This window comes from Hypanus sabinus, chromosome 16 (genome assembly GCF_030144855.1).
Source record: "Hypanus sabinus isolate sHypSab1 chromosome 16, sHypSab1.hap1, whole genome shotgun sequence".
Taxonomy (NCBI): domain Eukaryota; kingdom Metazoa; phylum Chordata; class Chondrichthyes; order Myliobatiformes; family Dasyatidae; genus Hypanus; species Hypanus sabinus.
The window spans coordinates 19,755,903-19,777,843 of NC_082721.1; the positions used below are offsets into that span (position 1 = coordinate 19,755,903).

At 42.0% G+C, this 21,941-nt stretch overlaps 1 protein-coding gene across 2 annotated transcripts in view; it reads left to right on the forward strand.

Annotated features, from left to right (window-relative positions):
• Positions 1–642: 642 nt before the first annotated feature.
• LOC132406051 (ephrin-A5-like) overlaps positions 643–21,941 on the forward strand; it is a 428,645-nt gene continuing 407,346 nt past the window's right edge. The window contains exon 1 of one of the 2 annotated variants that reach the window (XM_059991231.1): positions 643–924. In XM_059991231.1, coding sequence (XP_059847214.1) covers positions 803–924 — 122 coding nt within the window. In that variant the 5' untranslated portion in view covers positions 643–802. The remainder of the gene's footprint in view (positions 925–21,941) is intronic. The other variant, XM_059991232.1, reaches the window with a different exon arrangement.

Here is a 21,941-nt window from a genome sequence, read left to right on the forward strand (position 1 = left end):
CCTTAGAGAGGCGCTGCTTCGGAAACATGTAGAAAGATAATTCCCCTGTAAGGATTCGTGCACAATTATCCTGACCCAAAAAAAAAGCTGAAAACACAATCCCACGAACAGCTGACTTGGGGAGGGAATCGGTTTCAAGTTAATATAAAGTCATGAGTATTTAAATATGAAACACTAATTTGTTTCGAGTGCTCGAAAGGTCTTTGGAATTTAAAAAAAAGGCAAACTAATATGTTTGCAGCTTTGGGGTATCATTAATTTTTTTTTAAAAACTGTCTGCGATTTCTGTTAATTGCCTCTACATGATAATCACAGACTACGAAAATTATACTTAAAAGTATGCTCACAGTCGCAAGCAGAACGTTATTGGAGGTAATGTAACAACTGGCGGCTCGGGCGCTTTTATTGATACCATTAAACCAGCTCCCATTGTGACATCATCGGCCAAGACCTTCTCCCATTGGCAACCGACTTCCTCGCCTGCTGTCGCTCAATGGAGCGGTCCGGCCCCAACAGGGCCAAACCCTGCCCTCTCCGATTACTGATTGGGTATGACTGCGGGGCCCCGGAGGCAAGTGCCCGGCGACTGGCTGAAGACGCCTTCATTCATAATTTCCCTCCTCGCTTGCGCTGCACCGCCCCCTCTCGTCAGTAGGGTAGGTTGCGCAAGTGTAGTAGGGGTTGGATTCACTCTTAAAAAAAAAGCTGCTCCTGTTGAAAGTTGTGGTTCAGGCACCGTATGGAGGCGGCGGCTCGAGGCTTTGATTTGCAAGAGTTGTGTGTGTGAGCTCGGTGGACGGCGATGATGAACGTGGAGGTGGCTGTGCTGCTCTTCCTGGCCCTTTGGGTTTGTGTTTGGACGGAAGATTCTGGGAAAGTAGTTGCTGACCGCTACGCCGTGTACTGGAATAGCACCAATCCCAGGTAAGGCAATTTGCACATCAGAGGGGTGGAACGGGGAGCGTTTGTATTCCGGTATGCATGCTTCAGAAAGAACTGCACCATCCATTCCTCAAGATTCTTGTACACTGATTCACAGATCAATTGAGCACCGTTTCCTACCGAATTGTAATTTTGCACCGTTTGCATTCTGCTCTCCCAAATCTTTCAGAGCGAGTTGTCTTTATTTATGCAGTGCCCTTGCAATGATAAATTGCTCCTTGCTTTAAAAAAAAGAGACATATACATATAGTTCTTGATGCACACGCGCCCAGATTTATAGACCTGTTAATTTCAGATGTCTGAAACTGATTTGGAAGCAAGTCCCCCTCAAGGTCTGCGCCTTCGTTCGCTTCTACATAGGCACTCGCAAAACTTAGGGATCGCTCTGATCTCACCTTGGAAACGGGGGGCAGCGAGTACCCGCTGCAAAGCCATTGCGTCGAAACCTCTCTTTATCGTAACCTTTGGAAGCGAAAACGCCGTCATTTGGAGGTGCGCGGTCACGGAATGAAGCCAGTTCACTGGAAGCGTAGGATTTTTAAGGACACATTTGCAAGGAGATATTGCACTCAAGGGGGAGACTGACACGCGAAACGCGGCTGATCTGGACAGAGATTACAGTGACAAGATCCCTGTACGAGGGCGAATTTTATTCTTCGTCTAATCTGGCGATTCTTCTGATGGATGATTTTAGGATAGAAAATCTTTGCTCTGTCTTCAGATTTGTAACTTTTTCCTTCCAGTTGAGCTGAGAAGTTAGGGGTGGTGGTTGGGGGGGGGGGGTGGAGCGGGGGAGCAGAAAGGCATTCATTGTGGAGAAGTGTCTGTCTCTTCCGTTTAAACTTTTGTTACTAAGTGCTCTCCGCTTTCTCGATCCCTTTTGCCACATCCCCACTCCCATTGGTCGGCATTCCTGCTTTAATGGGAGTGTGTGTGTGTGTGTGTGTGTGTGTGTGTGTGTGTGGGGGGGGGGGGGGTGGTTGGAGATGACAAGCTTCAGGAGCACGCGTTCGTTCCTGGGAGCTTATGCTGGGGTAGAGTGGTGAGAGTTATCAGTGAGCCTAAAGTGCTGTGCGATCTGATAACGTGTTTTCTCAGAAACTCCCCGACCACATAGCAGCCCCTACCCCAGATTAGCGTATTAAATTGATATTTTAATGCCAATTTCTTAAAATCGGTACTCTACGGTTTGCTGCCGTCCATAACTCTGCTGGGAGTATGGATGGACCGCCGTCTGTATCTGTTAAACGGGAATAAACCACACACCCACCGCGTGCGTGCTCAATCTTTCAAAGTCATTGTTTGCAGTTTAGCCGCTGAGATTTTTTTTCAAGCATCGCGGAGCCCTTACAGGTTAATTTTGTAGAAAGATGTTTTATTTTTGTAAGTAGAACGATACGGGTGAGTAAAGGGTCTCTCTTTTTTTGTGTGACGGAGTTCCAGTGTTTTACCGTGTGCTAGAGCGGTGGTGTAGGTTAAGTATAAGTGCGGTGTTTAAAACAATTTTCCATAAATTTCCCAGGACCTGTCGATAAACACAGCAAGGAATTTCTAAACTCAGCAATCAAGCCTGTTGCTCAGAATAGAGTCCGATCTTACCGCATTATCTGAAACGACACCTGCAAAGAAAATCCCTGTGAAATAGTTCTTGGAATTCGGGGACAAGGGCTCACAATGGACCGTGCTCCTTTCCGCATTCAGATTCACACTTTGCACAAAAGAACATACCCAGTAGTTCAGTTGGCATCTTGCTCAGTTCATTACAAACTCGCCATTTGCACCCGAAGCAGTCAGCCATAGAAATTAGTTTTAGACTCCAGGCGAAGGGATCTGGGTTCCAACAGGATAGGCGGTGTTCGGTACCTGCCAAGCATTTAAATGCACTGCAAAAGCAGGACTTCTGTGCGATTCGCGAACTTCGAGGGGAGAAATAATCGTTTTCTCTCTTTCTCTGCCTCTGTGTCCGTCACCTCAGTTTAAGCGACAAGGCTGAAACTCGGAGTGAAGCCAATCTCACCTGACTCGTCTTCAGGAAGTTTTGAGGGGTCTCCGCGTCTGCATTACACTCAAACTTTTGCGTGCGTGTTTCTTTTCAGTTTGTCGGTCTCTCTCCCCACACAGCCGGTCAGCGTATACACAATTCCATCCCCTCCTTAAAAAAGCAAAGGAAAATAAATCCAAACATTGCGACAGTAACTAAGCACTCGATTCGGTTTAGCAGCGCGGTTCTCTTCGGTGAGTATGCGGTATATTTGGTAATGGGACAACGTCTTGTTAGCACGCAGTAAATCAAAATCGGCGGGTTTAAAATCAGCTCGGGTGAGCAGAGTATTAACGGGTTACATCTGATCATTCAACAAGTCGTGGGCAGATTTACTGGCCATCGGTTGAACTCTTAAAAGAGAAAATATGCGTATCAACATCTGTACATTTTTGATCTTTTCCTCCAAGAGTAGTTGTTTGGCAGATGTAAAGTGATTCTTTGGCAGAATTCACCGTGCGGAATATTTTCACTTTTTAAAAAAATTTACTGCGCAGCAAATTTTCTTTGGAAAAAAAAATCGAACTTTTCCTATAAAAGATGGGTAAAGGACAAGTAAGACAGAAGCCAAGCGTTGCCCAGGCTCTGAGTTAATGAAGGAAGCGTTCACACTTTACGTGTTGCTCACTCCACTGTTACATTTTCAGGGCTTATACGACATTGCATTCACCGTCTGTGAGTGCCCTTTGCCTGATATCTTAACTCCATTCTGATTTATCCAACCTCCGCGTTCCTGATGATGCAATTTAAAAAAATCAATAAATATGCTACTAATTTATGTTAATATCAAATTACAAATACGTCTCACTAATAATAGTCGGGCAGTCAGTAAATGGTAGAACTCTCGGTGTTACACGGACTAATTTGAATTTACAATGCAAATTACAGAGCTAGATGCGGCATAGTGATACACATCATTATAATAAATTGTTCCTATAAAATTGATAGCCTTGCTCACAGACAGTGGTAATGGGAGTTTTTAATGAAGCTGCCTGTACGTGGTTAATTTATACATGGATCCCATAACAACAGGTTCGTTGACATAAAACTGAGTTTGATGCTTTAGTTGTTTAGGTTTTTCACTCTTACTGTACATAGAACAGGGGTGTACAAGAGTGAGACGTGCTGTAAATCATGCAGGTACACATCTTTCTGCAGTGGGGTAGTGAACCTCAATAAGCATATCACCATCTATATTTACATAGATCTAAGCCCAGTGAAAATAATATCAGCTTGTTATCTTTATTCTCATCAATTCTTTATTAGAATCATTTATAATTCCAAAATTATCCTATGTATTTTTTTAAAAAACTTATCTTTTCTGCTTTCACTCTTGGTACCAAGCAATGGGACAGTTATCTGTAAAGACTATTGAGTAAAATTTTTTTGCAAGCTTTGCCGCAGTCCTTTTATTTTTTTTTAAAAGCAGTGTTGGGGGAGGGCGCGTTCTGGCAGATGAAACAACATCTAATTTTTCATGGAAGAGACTGGACCACTCAACATCACTCTGAGGAAATCACACTGGAGAGGCCCTTAACAAGTACTTTTGAAATGTTATTTGTCATGGTTAACAGCGTGCTGGGGGGCTTTAACAGGTACATTGCGAAAGTCATATATTCGTCAGGTATGGACGCGTGATTACATAGCAGATGTTGGAACATTGGTTCCTTGGTTTTATTTTTATTAAAATTTCGTGAGTGACGGCCAGAAATCTCTTCACTTCTGCTGTCGGACAAGCAAGAAACTCAACTGACTGCAAGTCATTGCTTTTTAAACATGTCAGTGCATCTCAGACATTCTACCTCATATGTATTGTGGGACAGCTCAAAAAGCACACTGATTTTAACCTAGTTATGATAATAAACATGTACTGGTCTCTTCACTTAACTGAGTTACAGTGGGATCTCATATCAGATCAGTTTGATACTCAGGCCACAGGTAAGAAGGATCTAATCACTTAAAGTAGCTGACTTGGGAACTTACATGTGCTGAGAGTTTAGATAATTCTGTATTATATACAGAGAACTTTGGGCTATTGATAATGCTGTAAACAATTGTTTTAAAACACAGTATGAGTTCTTTTACACACTCTTGCCTCCTTTACCTGTCATTTATTTTGTATAATAATTAGTTAATTCATTTTAACTGGAGCTCAGGAAAAGGGCTCGAGTCCTGAGGTTGCTTCATCTCAGTGGTTGACGTGTTCTTTACCTCAGATTCGGTTTTCTTTTGATATCCAAAATTGTAAAAAGAACTCTCCTTCCCAGTTTCCAATGCTTCATTTAAAACAGTTACATTCTTTATCAGAAGGAGTTACAGGTTTCTTCCAGTCTTTGTGCAGAGACAAATTTCTAATTTCTTTCCTGAATGATGTGGCTCTTATTTTACAATTATCCCCTTCTCTTCTGAGTTTATCCAGCAGAGGAAATAATTTTTCTTTATGTCTGCTACTGAACCTGCTTAAACACCCATTAATCTCCTGTTTTCTTGTGAGAACATGGCAAGTTTACCGTAACCTGCTGTCATAATTAACTCTCTGAGACCCATTTTTGTATTGGTGAATCCACATTTTTAGGGCTAATAGATTCTTGTTGAGATGCAGGCAACCGCTATGAGGTTTCTTTTCATTCTCTGTGAGTAGAGACACAGCCTCAAATATATTAATTCTTTTGTTTGCCAAATACAGTGTTATTAATGTTTAATATTTCTGATAGTAGCCAAATCCCTTGTAAGGCTGAGCTTTTTTTTACTGTTATCAGTAGAGGGGAAAATGAGAAGGTGAAAATTTTAGAGGCGACCGCATACTGAGAATCCTAGATTCACCTGCTCTGAAAGAGAGAAAGGGAAAGAGGGTGTGTGTGTGTGTATGTGTGACAGAGAGAGATAGAGAGAGAAAGATAGGGAGTGAGAGAAAGAATCAGAATCAGGTTTAATATCACCAGCATATGCTGTGAAATTTCTTGTCTTTGCAGCAGCAGCACAATGCAATACATGATAATAAAAAATTGAATTACAGTAATTATATATATATTAGCTAAATAAAATAATTAGTGAAAAAAATAGATATAAAAAGTAGTGAGGTAATGTTCATGGATTCACTGTCCATTTAGAAATCAGATGGCAGAGGGGATGAAGCTGTACCCGAGTCATTGAGTGTGTGCTTTCAGGCTCCGTTGGAAGCAATGAGAACAAAGTGTGACCTTGCACAACGTCAGTAAGACCAAATAACTGATTGTGGACTTCAGAAAGGGTAAGGCAAGGTAACACACACCAGTCCTCATAGAGGGATCAGAAGTGGAAAGAGTGAGCAATTTCAAGTTTCTAGGTGTCAGTATCTCTGAGGAACTAACCATCTTTTACCAAGTAAGAGTGAATGCCTCTTACTCAGTATGTCCTGCACTCCATTGCGAATTATAGCTTGAAATAATTGAAAATCGCAGCTCCCTCTGTTTGAACAGAAACTGATTTCAATCACAAATATGGATCAAGAAGTTTACTACTGTAGTAAGGGCATTGCTAAAGCATTCCATTATTATTACTCATGTTGCCCACGAAACACAGACTTTGCTTGCTCATTAATGATTCTTTCAAATGCAGAATGTATTTGAGAGTCTTGCTGACACATCTTTCGCAATAAAGGTTGTATATAGATTTAATTAAGACTCCTAGAATTACGAGAGGTTTGGATAGAGAAATTTGCAAGGACCTGTTTCCTTTATTGAGGTCAATAGTCTTGATTTAGAGTAGCATAAGTAGAGGAGAGTTGAAGAACAAATAATATATCTCCTTCTATAAGGTGTTGAGAGGCTGTAATTCACCACTTGACAGGCTACAGAGAAAGAAGCATCCATTTTATTTTAATGAAATACTTGCATTTATGTAGTGCATTTCACATTCCTATCTGAACATGCCAAAGCACTTTTTCATCAGTGAAGTAAATTGTAGTATCATCACTTCATTGATCCAAAAGCACGTAGATTCATGCTTGAAGTGCTGTAAATTTCACGACTACGGAGTGAGAGCAGGAAGATGTAGGGCAGGACTGGGTGCAGACCTGATGAAAAGAATGGCTCTCATCTTGGTATAAATTTCTTTGACTTTTGTGAATAATTTCTGTTCCCGATTAGAACCAGTTTTCTTCTTGTTGGTTCAGATTTTGTTCCCTCCCCTTCAAACACTATATCTTTAAAGATCTGGAGTATAATCAAAATAAACAATCCACACAGAGCTCCCCTAGGACTTGCTTATCTACATTTTGAGTGCCTCAGTGGGAATTTCCTTTTTGGTTTTACAATGATTGTTTCAGGAAATGAAGGATATTGCACCCATTCGTTGTGCTCTACCAGACTGACTTCACTTGCGTGAAAGGTTCGTGATTCACAAATATCGTGGTCATATTTTGTGAGTAATTTTATGGTGCCTTTGTATGAGATCTCACCCACACACCACCAAGTGATTCCACTTGCCTTCCTTAGACACTCTTGGGTTGAACTAGACTGTTCATGAGCCCAGTGACTCATTTGACCGACCCTGAGGCAAAATTCAAACCCCTTTCCCCTCAGAGATACCTGCCTACCTCCTCTGCGATGTCAGCCCCACCACAGTGCAACCTAATCCCTCACTTGTCTAATGGTCATCCCATCAGCCTCCTTCCGTCACTCAGGATTCTGCTGCCTGTGTCCTGACCCATGTTAAGTGCTGTTCTTCCTCGTGTGCACTGACTTGCATTGATTTCTCTTCAACCAACAGTTTCAAATTTGCATCATTGCGTTTCTATCATTCATTTCACCTCCCAAACCTTTTCAAAACCTATCATCCTCTGAGATCTCCACTAGATCTGGTCTCTTGCATTTCTCTGCTTAGCTTTTGCTCCGCCATCATAATTGTTCTGCCATCATAATTGTTCTGCCATCATAATTTGGCTACATTCTCCCCAAACCTTTTTTTGTCTTTTTTTCTTTTATCTTCCATACTGATTTTAGATGCTCCTTAAACATTGCAATTTGATTGTGCCCTTTTATGTTTTGTTCATGATTTTGCCCACCTTTGCTGTGAATGTCATTTTTATTTCTACCTTCCAGTGAGTCACCTTGAAACAATTAAAGCACATTATGGATGTTGCATGCATGTAAGTGGTTGCTGTGATTGAGATATTCTGATTTATTGCACATTTGTTAAAATTATTTGAGCAATAAAATAGGTCAGGTACTATTTTAAAATGAAAATTTATAAAAATATGTATATTGGGAGTAATTGGAAAAAGGTTAAACCCACCCCCACCCCCTCTTCCTGCTGTGATGGGGCTTCTGAACCTTTCCTGTGACTGTCGATGCATGGTGTGCTTATTGAAGCAGCACCTTCAACAGTGTCAGTGTTCTGTGCAGAAAGTTTAACACGTGAGGGGGACTGTGTGTGTAATTTTCACACTTGTCTTTGTTAATTTTACTGATGTGAAATAACTGTGTCAGTGCCGGTGAACTAGTGATGCAAAAAAATATCTTGTCGCAGCTTCTACCACTCCCGCCTGGTTTGCACTTTTCACTGGAAAGTGGAATCGAGCCAGATTTACGGCGAACCAGCCGATATCCCGTGTAATTCGGCCTTTTTGGCTGTGACTGGTCGGTGGTTTTAACATTACGGAATAGAACCCCATCGGGGTATAGTGGAAAGATGTTCTGAATTGTGGTTTGCAGAGGAAAGGGCGGGAAAAGAACATGACTGTGGAATTTTCCTGCCTCAGTTATATCCTTCAGTGCCATATAATCAAAATGGAAGTTGATGAGCTCAGTTAGTGTAATGCTGTAGCTCCAATGAGTACCAAATTGTTCATTACAGGTAAATGCATACCTTATCCAAGCGTAGAATTCTCATCTGTCATTCAACCTCTGAACTGTATAAAATTCTATAAGTTTAACAGTCATATCTTGATTTGAACAAGACAGGTCCCTCCAATTAAAAAGTCTTCAATCATTAGCATAAAGACACAGTTTCTCTGTTGGCATCTTGGACCCAATGGCGATTTACCATATGGACTACAGGGCTCCGTTGAATATTCTAGTGAATTTTTTTTTGTTTTGAACGAATCTAGCGGAAATGCTCGATTAGCGGCAGAGGCAGGGGCTGATGTGTTATTGTTCTGCTCAGTGCGAACAGATGAATTAATGACTTAAACAGTCGGCAGAACGAGTGTTAGGGGCCTGGATGATTTTAGCAGACACTTCAGCACTCCGCAGCACATTAGAGATTAATGTGGGTGTGTAAAATGTTCATGGGAGCACTCTATCTGTTGTTTTGTCTTCTCTGGGGTTTTGTTAGGGTGTTGTGATTGCCAATTTCATAAATTTCAGGCTGTGATAATTTGTGCGCTGGGACTGCGTTTCACAGCACAGTCCAGCAGGATCTGAGCACAGCCCTCAAACTTGTTCTGTTGGTCATTTGGATCATCTGTATCTTAACTTCATTTTTTATTGCCATTGACTCCGCGATATCAATGCTAACAATATTGAGCTGTATACCTGTGCAACCCCACTCCACCACTCTCAGTGTTTTCGAGAGTTAAGACTTTCCCACTCTCTCCTTTGTGAAGAAAAGTGATCTGAACTACATTAAAATACATCCTGGAGGCCTTGAGATCATTTACATAAATCCAGAACCTTTCTTTTAATGTGTGAGTAAGATCTCCTTCTCTCTAAATCACTGCTTCCAATAAGAGAGCTTTCAGAGAGCGCGTGCTAGGCTGCACACTCTTGGGGTCAAATCCTGGTTTGTTGTCTGTCAATGGCAGGGTGGAGGAGGGCAGAAGCTGTTTCCAACAACAGGTTAAATGGATCACTCAATAAGCAGTCTCAGTTTTGGAGCAAGTTTTCCTGTAGTGTATTAGTACCAGACTGTAAGATGGCTGCAGAGGGTTTTCTAGACATTCTGACTTTTAAAGTAAGCCAGCTGTACCTTCCACAGAATACAAAGGAGCTCTCCTGAATATCATTAATCCTCTCTTCTGGGCACACATGAGGTGGAAGGGCACCTGGTTTCTATTGCTCCATGCCAGCTATCATTACAGCGATGCAACAGATAGACTGGCTATAACAAAGGGGGGACATCTGTGTATCATATACTGTGAATGCAAAGGTCTCCAACCCACAGGTTATTGCTGCTGTCGATCTGTCTGATTGGGACATATAGTTGTCATTGGCTGTCAGGTAAAGTTTATTCCACTGGTGTAGGGTAATGGATCAATACTGTATTTTGCAGTTATCAGTCAGTTTTATTCTGAAGCTTTTTAGTTGTGGTACAGACTGTCAAATGTGTGTATTCATGTCTGTCTGAATGCACTGTTCTTTTACCTCCTGCTTTGGAGCACGTAGCTGAAAAATGCTAGCACCATTTACTGCTCCATTGGGAGGAGGAAATAAAGCTGGACGGAGCGGGGGCTGGATAGGGGGTGAACAGTGCTATTGGTCCGTCTTGTAGTTCGAGGCTATTTACTCGTGGCCCACCCTGGTATCAGAATCGGGTTTATCATTGCTGACATTTGTCACAGAATTTGTTGTTTTGTGCCCCCCAGTACAGTGAAGTACATAAAACATACTCTAAACTATGATAAGAAATATATAAAATAAGTAGTGCAGGAAATAGTGAGGTAGGTTTCCTGGGTTCATTGTTTAGTGGAGAGGAAGAAGCTGTTCCTGAGGTGTTGAGAGGGTGTCTTCAGGCTCCTGTAGCTCATCTCTGATGGCAGTGATGAGAAGGGGGCACATCCTGGGTAGTATGGATCCTTAATGATTAACGCCGCCTTTCTGAGGCATCTCCTTTTGAAGAATGTGGGGAGCTTAGCGCCTGTGATGGAGCTGGCTGAGTTTACAAAGGAGATGACTAAGAGTGAACACATATTACGAGGCTCCCGAGAGCAAATGACTTTAGTTGTTCCAGAAACTGCTGGACTTTTGGATAAGCAAAATTTTGATCTGTGTTTTACACGTTTCCAGGAGGAGTCAGTATTCATTGTCTGTCCCCAAGTACCTTTTGAGAAGGTATTAGTGAACCATCCTCCTGAATCTTTTTCGTTCTCCTGTTGCAGGTACCCACTGTGCATTTGGGGAGGTAGTACCAGGAATTTAACACAATGGCAATGAAAGGACATTTCGTGTCAGATAGTGTGTGATTTGGAGGGGTAACATTTGGATGGTGATGTTCCCGTATATCGATTGACCTTGACCTATTAGATTGTAGAGATTGGCAGCTTGTGAGGTGCTATCACTAGAGTGTTGGTGAGAGGTTGCTCTCTATAACCACAGTACATAATTTAAACCTCATGTTAGCTTTTCATACCTTTTCAAATTGTGTTCACCTACTGATAATTAAGAAATGAACAATTCCTCTTCTTTCAATCCATTTTCCAGTGGGGATTTCAATAATGTGAAATTGTAGCATATGTTTTTTTTCTAGTTCATAATATTCAGCAAGAGAACTATGAGTTTTGCCTTCCACGCTTGGGATTGATTTGGAAGAGAACATTTTGAGCTGTTTAACTGTAGTATTAGGAGATGGTGATAGCAGTAGGTCCAAATTAACGAATTAAGCATGTTGACCTGTGTGATTTTATTCTTTGCTATGTATCGGTACCAACAGATTAAGTATGCTTCATCATACTCCTGTGGCTTGAGAAATTATTTAATTTTTTTGTTTCTAGTATTATCTTTATTCCCGAAGGCAAAAACAGTGCAAACAAAAACCTCTAAATTCTTGTTAAGTACATTATATAATGTAAAAGAAAGAGAAAAAAACACCATTGCCATCCTAGGGGTGATACCCCTATCTTTGTTTGAGAGGCTACCCTACCAGACCCCTGGCCTTCCACATTTGGTAGTAGAAGGAACCTATACTGTGGTCAGTCCCCACAGGGCCTTAGCATTGGCTGCACCGGGCTTCAGTGCCCCTCTCCAGCAGATGCTATTCCTATCAGTGCATTTCTCCCTTGGTACGGCACAGGAAGTCACAGGAAACCTGTGCTCTGTTTTTGACTCAAACCTATCACCTCCTGACCGCAGCAGAGAAAGCTGTTCATGGAGTCATGGGTGTGGAGTGTGGGAGAATGGGGGGAAAGGAAGGACATTAGATGTCCTGCCAAAGGTGAAAAATATTCGTAGGCCACAGAAGGAAACATAGTGAATTTTAAAATGCACTGCTTTTGCCCAGTGTAGAGACAATGCTGCACATATCCGAGATGTTAGAAATGGGAGAAGGTGCGGAAGAAGCGCTGTGGATATCTCTTTTCCCCTCCCTGCCCCCACTACTGACAACCTTGTGACAAAGTAACTTATATCCTCCAGGAAAAATGCATTCAATCTCTAATTAAAGATGGATTAGACCACATCAAGTTACTAATACTGCATAATAAAAAAAATTTAAGCACTCCTGAAAACTCACTATCCTCTCAGAGTCACTGGGTCACCCCTTGATGCCCCTGATTAGGGCTTTATCCCTCTTCTACCATTTTATCACCTACTTTTACCAGACCCAGGCCAAACCCTGTAAAGGTTGCAGTGGTTTATAATCATCTTGCTGTGGAGTCGTATGGCTCCACACAGTTTAAGAGCTTACCTTTGAAATCGCAGCGTTTTACTTAAAATTGTTCTGGGGATGTGGGCAATACTTTTAATTTACGCTGTCATTTGCTACACATGGTTGAGATGGAGATGATGTAGGGGTAAGAAGATGCTTTAAAGGGTGAAGTCTTGCACTGCAGGTCTGACCTTGAATCTGACCCTTAAAACGGGTAGAGTACAGAAGGCTTCTTTCTCTGAAACGTTTGAGAGAATCATTTTGGATTTCTGAGGCGCATTTAGAAGGTGTTTTTTTTCTCTCACTGCTTTGCTTCCGTTGTTGGTCCCTAAATTAGTAAGTATTCTGCATTTATAGTCTGTTGCTGGAGGATGTGGACTTGTTCCTCTCTGGGCCGCAGCGCTCATTTCAGAAGCTGCACACTATTGTACCTGCTCTGACAAAGCATCTGTGGCCTGAAATGTTAACTGCCCCCACCCCACCCCATATCTCTTCCTACGAGTGTTGCCCGACCTGCTGAGCACTCCAACCTTTTCTGTTTTTGTTTCAGATTTCCAGCATCTGCATTTAAAAGATTTAAATTTTTAAGTGCAGGTGTTTGCTGGAAATCCATTGTTTGCTCACTGTTCCGTGACGTGAGGAAAACGGGCCTTTTAGCGCCATTGGGCTTCTCATTGCTTCAAGAGCCTTAGCCTGTGCAATAAACCTTGCTTGCTCGTCACCTTCTCTGGTCGTGATGCATTTTGCAATCTGCACCCAGCCTTTTCTATGTAAGATTTGGCCTTTGAATTATTGAACTGTACACCCTTCTCTGCGGTGCCAACGAGGGTCAGTCACTAATTGTAATAATATATGGTGTCCTTGAGATTGCGAAAGGCACTATATAATACTAAAGAATGTTACTTTTATGTTTGAAGTACTTCATAGATAAACAATTCCTCTTTGCTTGATTTGTCTAATTTTTCTGCTCCAAACTGAAGCGATACGGAATATTTGATTCTGGCTGATTCACACTTACATGGTCAGCCCCTTTCATTAGAGTGTTGGAAGAAACGTCTCAGCTGATTCAGAAATTCTCGCAGAAGTTCAGAGTCCGGCAAACTAGCTAAATTCCCTGATAGCAGAGTATAAAGGCTCAGTGCTCCATTCCGATTCACTCCACCTAATCCGAACATCACGTACTGGTTGTAAGTCTCTTCTGCACGGCTGGGGTTTAAGGGCAGGTGGTGGTGACGGAGTTAGGAAGTGCAGGTACCGTTCAGCTCGGGATACCCAGTTTCACCGGCTGCTTTCAAGCTGACTAAATGATGTCCGCAAACCAGGATTCATCACTTTTCTCTTGTAGTTTCTTTTTCTTCCTTCAGTAACTTCCCACTATGTTCGTCCAGTGTGTCTCACTCTGTTGCTTTCTCTTTCATGAGCAGACAATGGCAGTTTCTCCGGCGTTCTTGGGAAGGGTCCATCTTGAATGGGTATAATCCCTCATTCATAAGGAAACTGCTGTCAGGGTGTGTGAAAGGACTCAGGGGCCTTGCAAGGTGGGGGGTTATGGGAGATGTCAGTCACTGAAGTGTGTACCCTTTCTAATCCTCTGAGCTCATGAACAGTACTTCTAAAACTGGGAGTCACACTGGTGTCATTTCACCTTGAGAGAGCATGCAGTTTTTGCTCTGATTTGACAGTTGAATGATAAAAAAAAAAGTTGGGGAGGGGACAAAATTCCTCAGCTGGAATACTTCATCTTCAATGCCTACTATAGGTCACGGGATGGGATTAACTACAAGGCCTCTTAAAATTATAAATATATTTAACCAGTTCCCACAAGTCATTGAAACGTTTAAACCTGCATTTACTTGAAGCAAAGTTGTGCTCACTTGAGAACCTACTTATAAAGGACTGTGCAGTTCTGGTTGTTAATTTTCCCCTGACTTTTCCCAGTCTCCCTTTCTCTAACCGTCTTTAAAATTTGAGTTTTATGCTACAGTGCTGTACATAGTGATTGCAGTAAAACAGTGACTTACTGGATTAACTACCCAACACCAGTCCAGAGACAGGAGCTCAAATCCGTCCACAGTCATACGAGCATTATATTCAGTTAATCAAATAAGTCAGAAACAGAGAGTCTGTTCTTATAATAATGTCCTTCAAATTACCAGATAGGATAAAAAACCCAGTAGGATCATCGACTGCATAGAGGGAAGGTAATCTGCTGTCCTTGCCCAGAGTGACCTTTGCCTTATTCCAAACAATCTACTGGTAGCTCCCCTCTGCATTGATTGCGGAGGCTGATAAGTTTAAGGAAGTTGTGCAGTTAATGATTCCTTGGTACAGAGAGTGGAGGAGATAACAAATCTCAATTGCATTACTGTATATTTTATGAATAGTTATGCAAACTGAAAAGGTATTTAGTTGGGAGTAATACGTATTGTGTTGCCTTTCACTTAACCATAAATTTCTGACCTCTGACTCTTCCATCTGTGCCCCTCCCTTGCACCATTTAACTTTTGTTTCAACTTTGCTTGTACCTTGCGCTACAGACATTCACTTGTGGTTCACCATGTTGGGGCAGGTGCCCACGCTGCTGGGTTGTACGTGCAGGGCAAAATCGTGGCACTGTTATTACACAGCAATAGACCACTCAGTCTGCAGCCTCAGAACATTTCTGCTGATCCAACCCTCATACTCTTTCTCCAGAGCCCTTCAAATTGTCCTCGCTCAAGTGTCTGTCCGACCACGAAAGTCTGACTCACTTTGTTCCGCTCAGCTTGTTCACAGTGACCTGCAGATCATTTCAGCCGTCTGCACTTCATTAAAAGAAAAGACTATTTTTCCTCAGGTGGATGTGCAAATTGGACAGGAGAGTCGGCAGAGGATCATGTTCCATATCCGCCCTCCGTACAGTATTTAGAGGCGCGTGGCCCTTCCCTACTTCTTTGCTGACAGTTTTGGTTTGATTTAATCTCAGGCGATTGCGAGGACAACGCGTGAATCTTGTACTACACAGTACACGGCTGCTGTGTAGTGGCTGAGCTACTGACCTAACAACCAGGTCCAGAGCAATGACCTTGAATCCTTCTATGGCAGCTGAAGAATCTAAATTCAAGTAAAATTAACAGATGTAGAATTTTAAAAGGAAAATTATAATAAACGTGGAACTGCTGGATTGTCTAAGCAGGTCCTTTACCCAATCTGTTTTATGTGAACCCGAATTCCTGCCTATTCCCATCTACCCACTCCAAGACCATATCCCTCCAAAACTCTCTCATCCACAAACCTATCCAAACTCCTCTTAAAACATTACAATACTACTTCTTTCTGCACCACACTCTGACTGAGAAGAATACCCCTCAGCTTCCCCTTGAATATTTCACCCTTCACCCTTCACCCATGACCTCTGATTCTAGTCTCATCCTAAGCTGAGGGGAAAAGGTCTTAAAAACTAATTCCACTAGTGTCCTTTTGGGCCTTGGGCAGTCGTTGATCGAGACTTACCAAAGTAGCTGATCCTTAACTACCACCCTAGTTTAGAAGCAATTAGGAATAAATAATAAATGTAGGAATTGCCACTGATGTCTTGTGAATGCATAAATAAGTAACTTGTTGTATTGAAAGGGAAGAGTTGAGGGGGGAAAAAGAACACCCAGGTCAAGTAATAACCATAACCACAATCAAAAGCCTGAAAGCACATACCACCAGACCCAAGATCAACTTCTCAGCTTCTTATCCTGTTGTTTTTTTTAAAACTTAATTTTTACATGGGGATACAGGCCTTTCAGGCCCAATGAGCTGCATCGCCTTCTACCCCAAAAATTTAACCCCACCCTGATCACAGGACAATTTTCAATGATCATTGAACCTACTAGCTAGTCCATCTTTGGAATGTGAGTGGAAACCGCAGTACCAGGAGGAAACCCAGCCAGTCTTGGGTAGAATGTAAACCCCTTATAGAGGATACCGGAATTGAACTCCAGTGTCCTGAGATTTAAGGGCATCGAGCTAACTGCTACGCTACTGTGGCACCCTAAAGCTATCGAACGGGCCCCTTGAATGATAGATGGATTTTTAACCTCGCCACCTGGCCCGTGACGGCCTTGCTCCTTATTGACGGCCTACACTTCCTCTGTAACGCTATTATTTACTCGGCGATACGGCGAAGTAACAGGCCCTTCTGGGCCAATGAGCCTGTGCCACCCGATTACATCACAAGGTCCTCCGTTGCTCAGGGTTGACCATGTATATTGTGTCCCTGCTGTCTATGTGCTACGCAAGCTAATACACAAACCATTGTAGTGTGATATGGAGAGCAAGCTGCTGGCCATGCAGCAGGCTCCCTCTCTCATTATTGCTCATGAATCCAAAGGAACGGCGGAGACCGAAACAGTTCAGCCCCGGTAGCGTCGCAGAAATAGCCAGTCAGCATTGAGTTCGACATGGGACTGCCTGAGGGGCTCCAGCTCCGGATTTTACCCCTTGGAGTGTACTCCTGAAGCCTGCCGCACGAGTGGGTGAAGCCTCAAGGCAGTGGAGGTTTGAGATCAGAGTGTTCCCTCTCCGGGGTGAGCTGCCAGAGCCCCATCTGCCCAAAGCGACTGGTTTTAAGGAGCCGGTCACCCGCCTCTGCCCCTCCTCCTGTCTCGAGGAACGGTTCCGTGGGGCTTACTCGCTGAGCCCCACGTGAAGGCCAAGAGCTGGAGTTGAGCCGCACGCCATTGGAAGCATTTAATAGGTAGAGGGAGCTAATCCCCACCACCACCCCCGGCTATAACAGCTGCAATTAACCTACTAACCTGTACCTCTTTGGAATGTGGGAGGAAACCGGTACAGTCACAGGGAGAAGGTATGAATAGCTTTACAGACAGCAACAGAATTAAACCCGGGATGCTGATGCTGTACTAGTGTTACGCTAACTACGGCAATACTGTGTGCTCTGTATTCTGTGGCTGCTTTTCCCTCGTACTGTCAATGCTTAAATGTCCTGGAAGGATCTCTGTGGAAGGCATGCAAAACAAAAGATTTTCCCTGTACCTCGCTACATGTTACAATAATCAGCCAATTTGCTAATATAATTTACCAATTTAGAATCTTATTATGTGTCTGACATAACAAGCACTGCGTTACATTGTAACTTGTGTTCAAAATGTTTCCAGTTGCTTCTGCGTTAAGCAGTGCATGAAGCAAGAAAGTTTTAACAGGAGAAAATGTCTAGGGTTCAGCTACTGTGCTCATCTCCTGAATGTCTGGGTTCTCCTACAAATATTGGGGAGTGGGTATAACCAACAGGGAATGCAGTTGAATTTCAATTTCAGCTTCCTGGGTATCAATATCTCTGAGGATCTAACGAGGTTGCAGCCTATCAATGTAGCTGTACAGAAGGCAAGACAGCGGCTAGACAGTATTTCATTAGGGGTTTGAAGAGATTAGGTTTGTCAACTAAAACATCCGGGAACTTATACAAATGTACCATGGAGAGCATTCTGACCGTCTGCACCACCGTTGGGTCTGGGGAGAGGGGTGATACTGCACGAGGTCGAAGTAAGTTGCAGAAACTTGTAAATTTAGTCAGCTCCATCATGGGCACTAGCCCACGTAGTATCCAAGATAACTTCAAGGAGTGGTGCCCCTGGAAGGTGACGTCCATCATTAAGACCCCCATTACCCCGGGCATGCTCTCTTCTCATTGTTACTGTCAGGAAGGAGGTTCAGAAGTCTGAAGGCACACACTCAGCTTCTTCCCCTCTGTCATCCGATTTCTAAATGGACACTGAACCCATGATCACTACCTCACTACTTTTTGTTTCTGTTGTTGCACTGCTTATTTAATTTCACTGTTTTAATATATATATTCAAACTGATATTAAAACTGATTCTGATTCTGAGTGTTTATGTTGGTAACCAAGAGCAAATTTTTCTGTCTCCATAGTCCCATTCTTCACATCTTCCATGATTTCCAATTAGACCTTCAGGTTGATTTTAAGATGGCTGCCTATTCTCTATAAAGCTGTAGTTGCATTTATACCTGCAGTTTAAAAAGCCCGAAATTCTATCACTAGCATCAGGGAATCAAATCTCTTATTTAATATAAGCTCCAATAACAGCAGTTACCACCACAATATACAATCAATGCATATCAAATTTGCGATTCTAATGCAGGACCCTGTTAAGTGTATGTTCCTATAACATTTAATGGCATTAGTCTGTGTACTTCGCAATAATTGACTAATGCGTTTGATGAAAAGATAATGTTCTACCATTATGGATGTCAAAAGAAGCCATCACGTGATGAATGATCTTAAAAGCACCAATATGTGGCCATCTCAGGCAAAAATAAAATAGAAATCAATGTTTATCTTCAGCTGAGTGCTGTGGATGAGGAAATAATAAAGAAGGTAGAGGTTTAACTGCCTGCACGTTGAAAGCTCTTAGGAGTCAGCTGTGATTCTAGAGAAGGACCGGTTGCCCTCAGAAGAAATGCTGTATTCGGGATCAGCTTACTGCTTGGGATCATCAGAAAAGTGCCCTGCTGTTGGTCAAAAAAAAAGTTGCAGGGGTTCTTGTTGTCTCAACTATCGTTCTGCTCTCAATCAGGCCACTTACTAGGTCAGTCATTCATTTTCTTTTTCGTGGGATTGTGCTGATTGAGATATAGATGATGGGGCAGTTGCTATGTTACAGTGGTTGTTAGATTAGTTTGGGAAATAAATGCAGGCATTCCAGAGCACTACGTGGATATAAGTTTGTTTCTTAGTAAGATCCAAATTCCTCCTTGTTAACCTTGCTGTAACTTGATTGAGTTGAAATCGAGAATCTTCACATAGTTTCATTTGTACTAAGTTATTTTCAGTGTCTGGAATGTGCCCAGAGACAAAGGCCCAAGACTGGCCTGGTCTCTGGCTATGTTAACATGTTGCCAATGAACCTCAGGTGTCCATTGAATATCTGGGGAAAACTCCCTGGTTCTCTGAGGCTGAAATTGAAACAAGTTGCCCCTTGGCAATGACTGGAGGGGGAATGAGTAGGGGGAGTGATGGGCAGGAAGGAATTTGGAACACAAGAGATTCTGCAGATGCTGGAACTCCAGAATAACACACACAAAATGCAGGAGGAGCTCAGCAGGAGAGGCACCATTTATGGAGATGTGTAGACAGTCAATTTTTTTGGGCTAAGTCCTTTCAAGACTGGGATGTTTCAGAATGTTGACTGGCTAAATGTAGATGGTTGAGAGATTCCATGTCTCAAAAGGGTACCTTAAATTGTGAGTAGGCACTTGAGTGGAGTGTGTGTATGGAACCACAGAACCACACATCAGCAGAAGTCAGCACCCTAAGCAATAATTTGGCTTTTGTTATTTTGAAATCAAACTTTGAATAGGTGCAGCATCTCCTGAAGAGACAATAAAGTTATTGTACGAGTCACATGTCTAAAGACAGTAAAACAACATAGTACATTATAACTTCAATTGTGTCTAACACCAGTATTTATCTATTCAGGCTGTTTATTTTGAAACATTTAGAGTTTTGATTTCAGTGTGAACATAAAAAAGGATGCTGGAATTGACCTGAAACAAATTGATAAGGATTTGAGTAATTCCTGCATTGTTTCCAGAGTTCAATAGATTATCTTTCTTAACTTTATACTTTATTAGAAATATCTGCTTCTTGTTGTCTGCCTTAAACCCATGAGCAATGTGCTTTCTAATATTTGGCTTCCAGAGTTAATCACCTCCTCCTACCTCTCCGTAGGGATTCTCTCCGCACTCCCCCATTAGAATTTCCCATGTATACCACTGCTCCCTAACAATGAAAATTACTCTGTTATATCTGATTTAAAACAAAATTCAATGTTACTGATAAAACCTGTCCAATTTCCTCTCAAATTCCCACCTCTCCTTACTCTCTCTGCAGTCTCTAACCCAAGATTAAAACAGCAATCATGTCAATAATTATGTTTAAAATGAAGTTTAATATACAGACTACAGGCCTTATTTATGAAACAAATTGGGCTTCTGGGGGCAATAGGCTTTTTATCTACATTATTAACGAACTTCCATTTTCATTTCTTTACATTATCTGCATGCTCTTAATTATAAAATTCTTTTAAGACTCGAACAAGCAAAGTATCAGCAGATGCCAATTCATTCTGTGCACAAGGCCGATGAAATTAAACATTCATCATTTAAATTTGTCAGTAAAATCTGTTGGTTTTATATAGATTTTTTAAAATGAAATGCCAAAAGTGATCCTCCCAATGTGGAACGCCAGCTGAATTCATCCAATCTAATTACAGGAGAGAGAGATCACTTGCAGAGTGTTCCATATTTTTATTTCTCCCATTTTATTACACAATGCAGGGCAAATGTTTGAAACAGTGTAGCCAATTTTGTCCCTGTTATTGCTGTCCAGTGCTCTTAAAATTTAAGAAAAAAACTAAAATGAAAACTAGTCGCTCTGTGCTGTTTGGTGTCCAGTACTTTTTGTAAAGAACCTGGTAACAAAACAGAAGCAGGGGAAGTACTTCAAAGACCATGCATGTCCAGAATTTGTTTCAAAAAGTCAATTGAAATTCAACCATTTCCCTCTTGAGTCCTGAGATATAATCCTATATATGCCAGTTTTGGGAGTCATAGTTCACAGTGCCATGTACAAAAGTCCCGTTCTGTCTGGGCTCTGTTTAAACTAAAGTAGTTTGAGCATGCCGCTCTGCACCATCTTCCCGACGGCATTTAAAGATGATCAACAAATGTTGCCTCTCTTGTATCACCCACATTTTGAAAATTAATCTATATATTTAAAAAATTGTCAGCATCTTTTTAAAGGCCTTGAGAGTGAATGATTTGTAAGTTCTACCACTCTGCTGGAAGTCTGAGGGTGGATAAAGATGTTTTCTATGGACTTAACTGGTGCTTGGCACTGTTGTATTGATCTGTAATTACACCTGAGCTGAGACCATATATGCAGATGTATCTGTTGTAGGAGAGGGGGAAGGACAAACTCTCACTGGCCTTTTGTATACATAAGCTCATCAGTTACCAGAGTTTCAAGTGAAGTGCCTATCTATAACTTGATACAGCTTTCCCAATGTGGGCCTTGGCCTGCTTGAGGAAAGAACTGCTTTGTCAAAGCATCAAGGAAAATTCTGTCTCATCAGTCCCAGCTGGGTTTCAACAGTGCCTTTAAAGACCAAATATTTTGTTTATTTAAATGATGTGGATGCTACAGGCAGTGCCAGCTATTGAAAATAAATAAAAGAAAAACTGCATATGCTGGGAAACTGAAACAGACACAAAAATCGCAGGGTAATCTCAGCAAGTCAGATAGATTCTGTCGGAAGAGTCAGCATTTGGAATCTGTGAGTGAAAAGAGTGAGCAATTTCAAGTTCCTGGGTGTCAACATCTTTGAG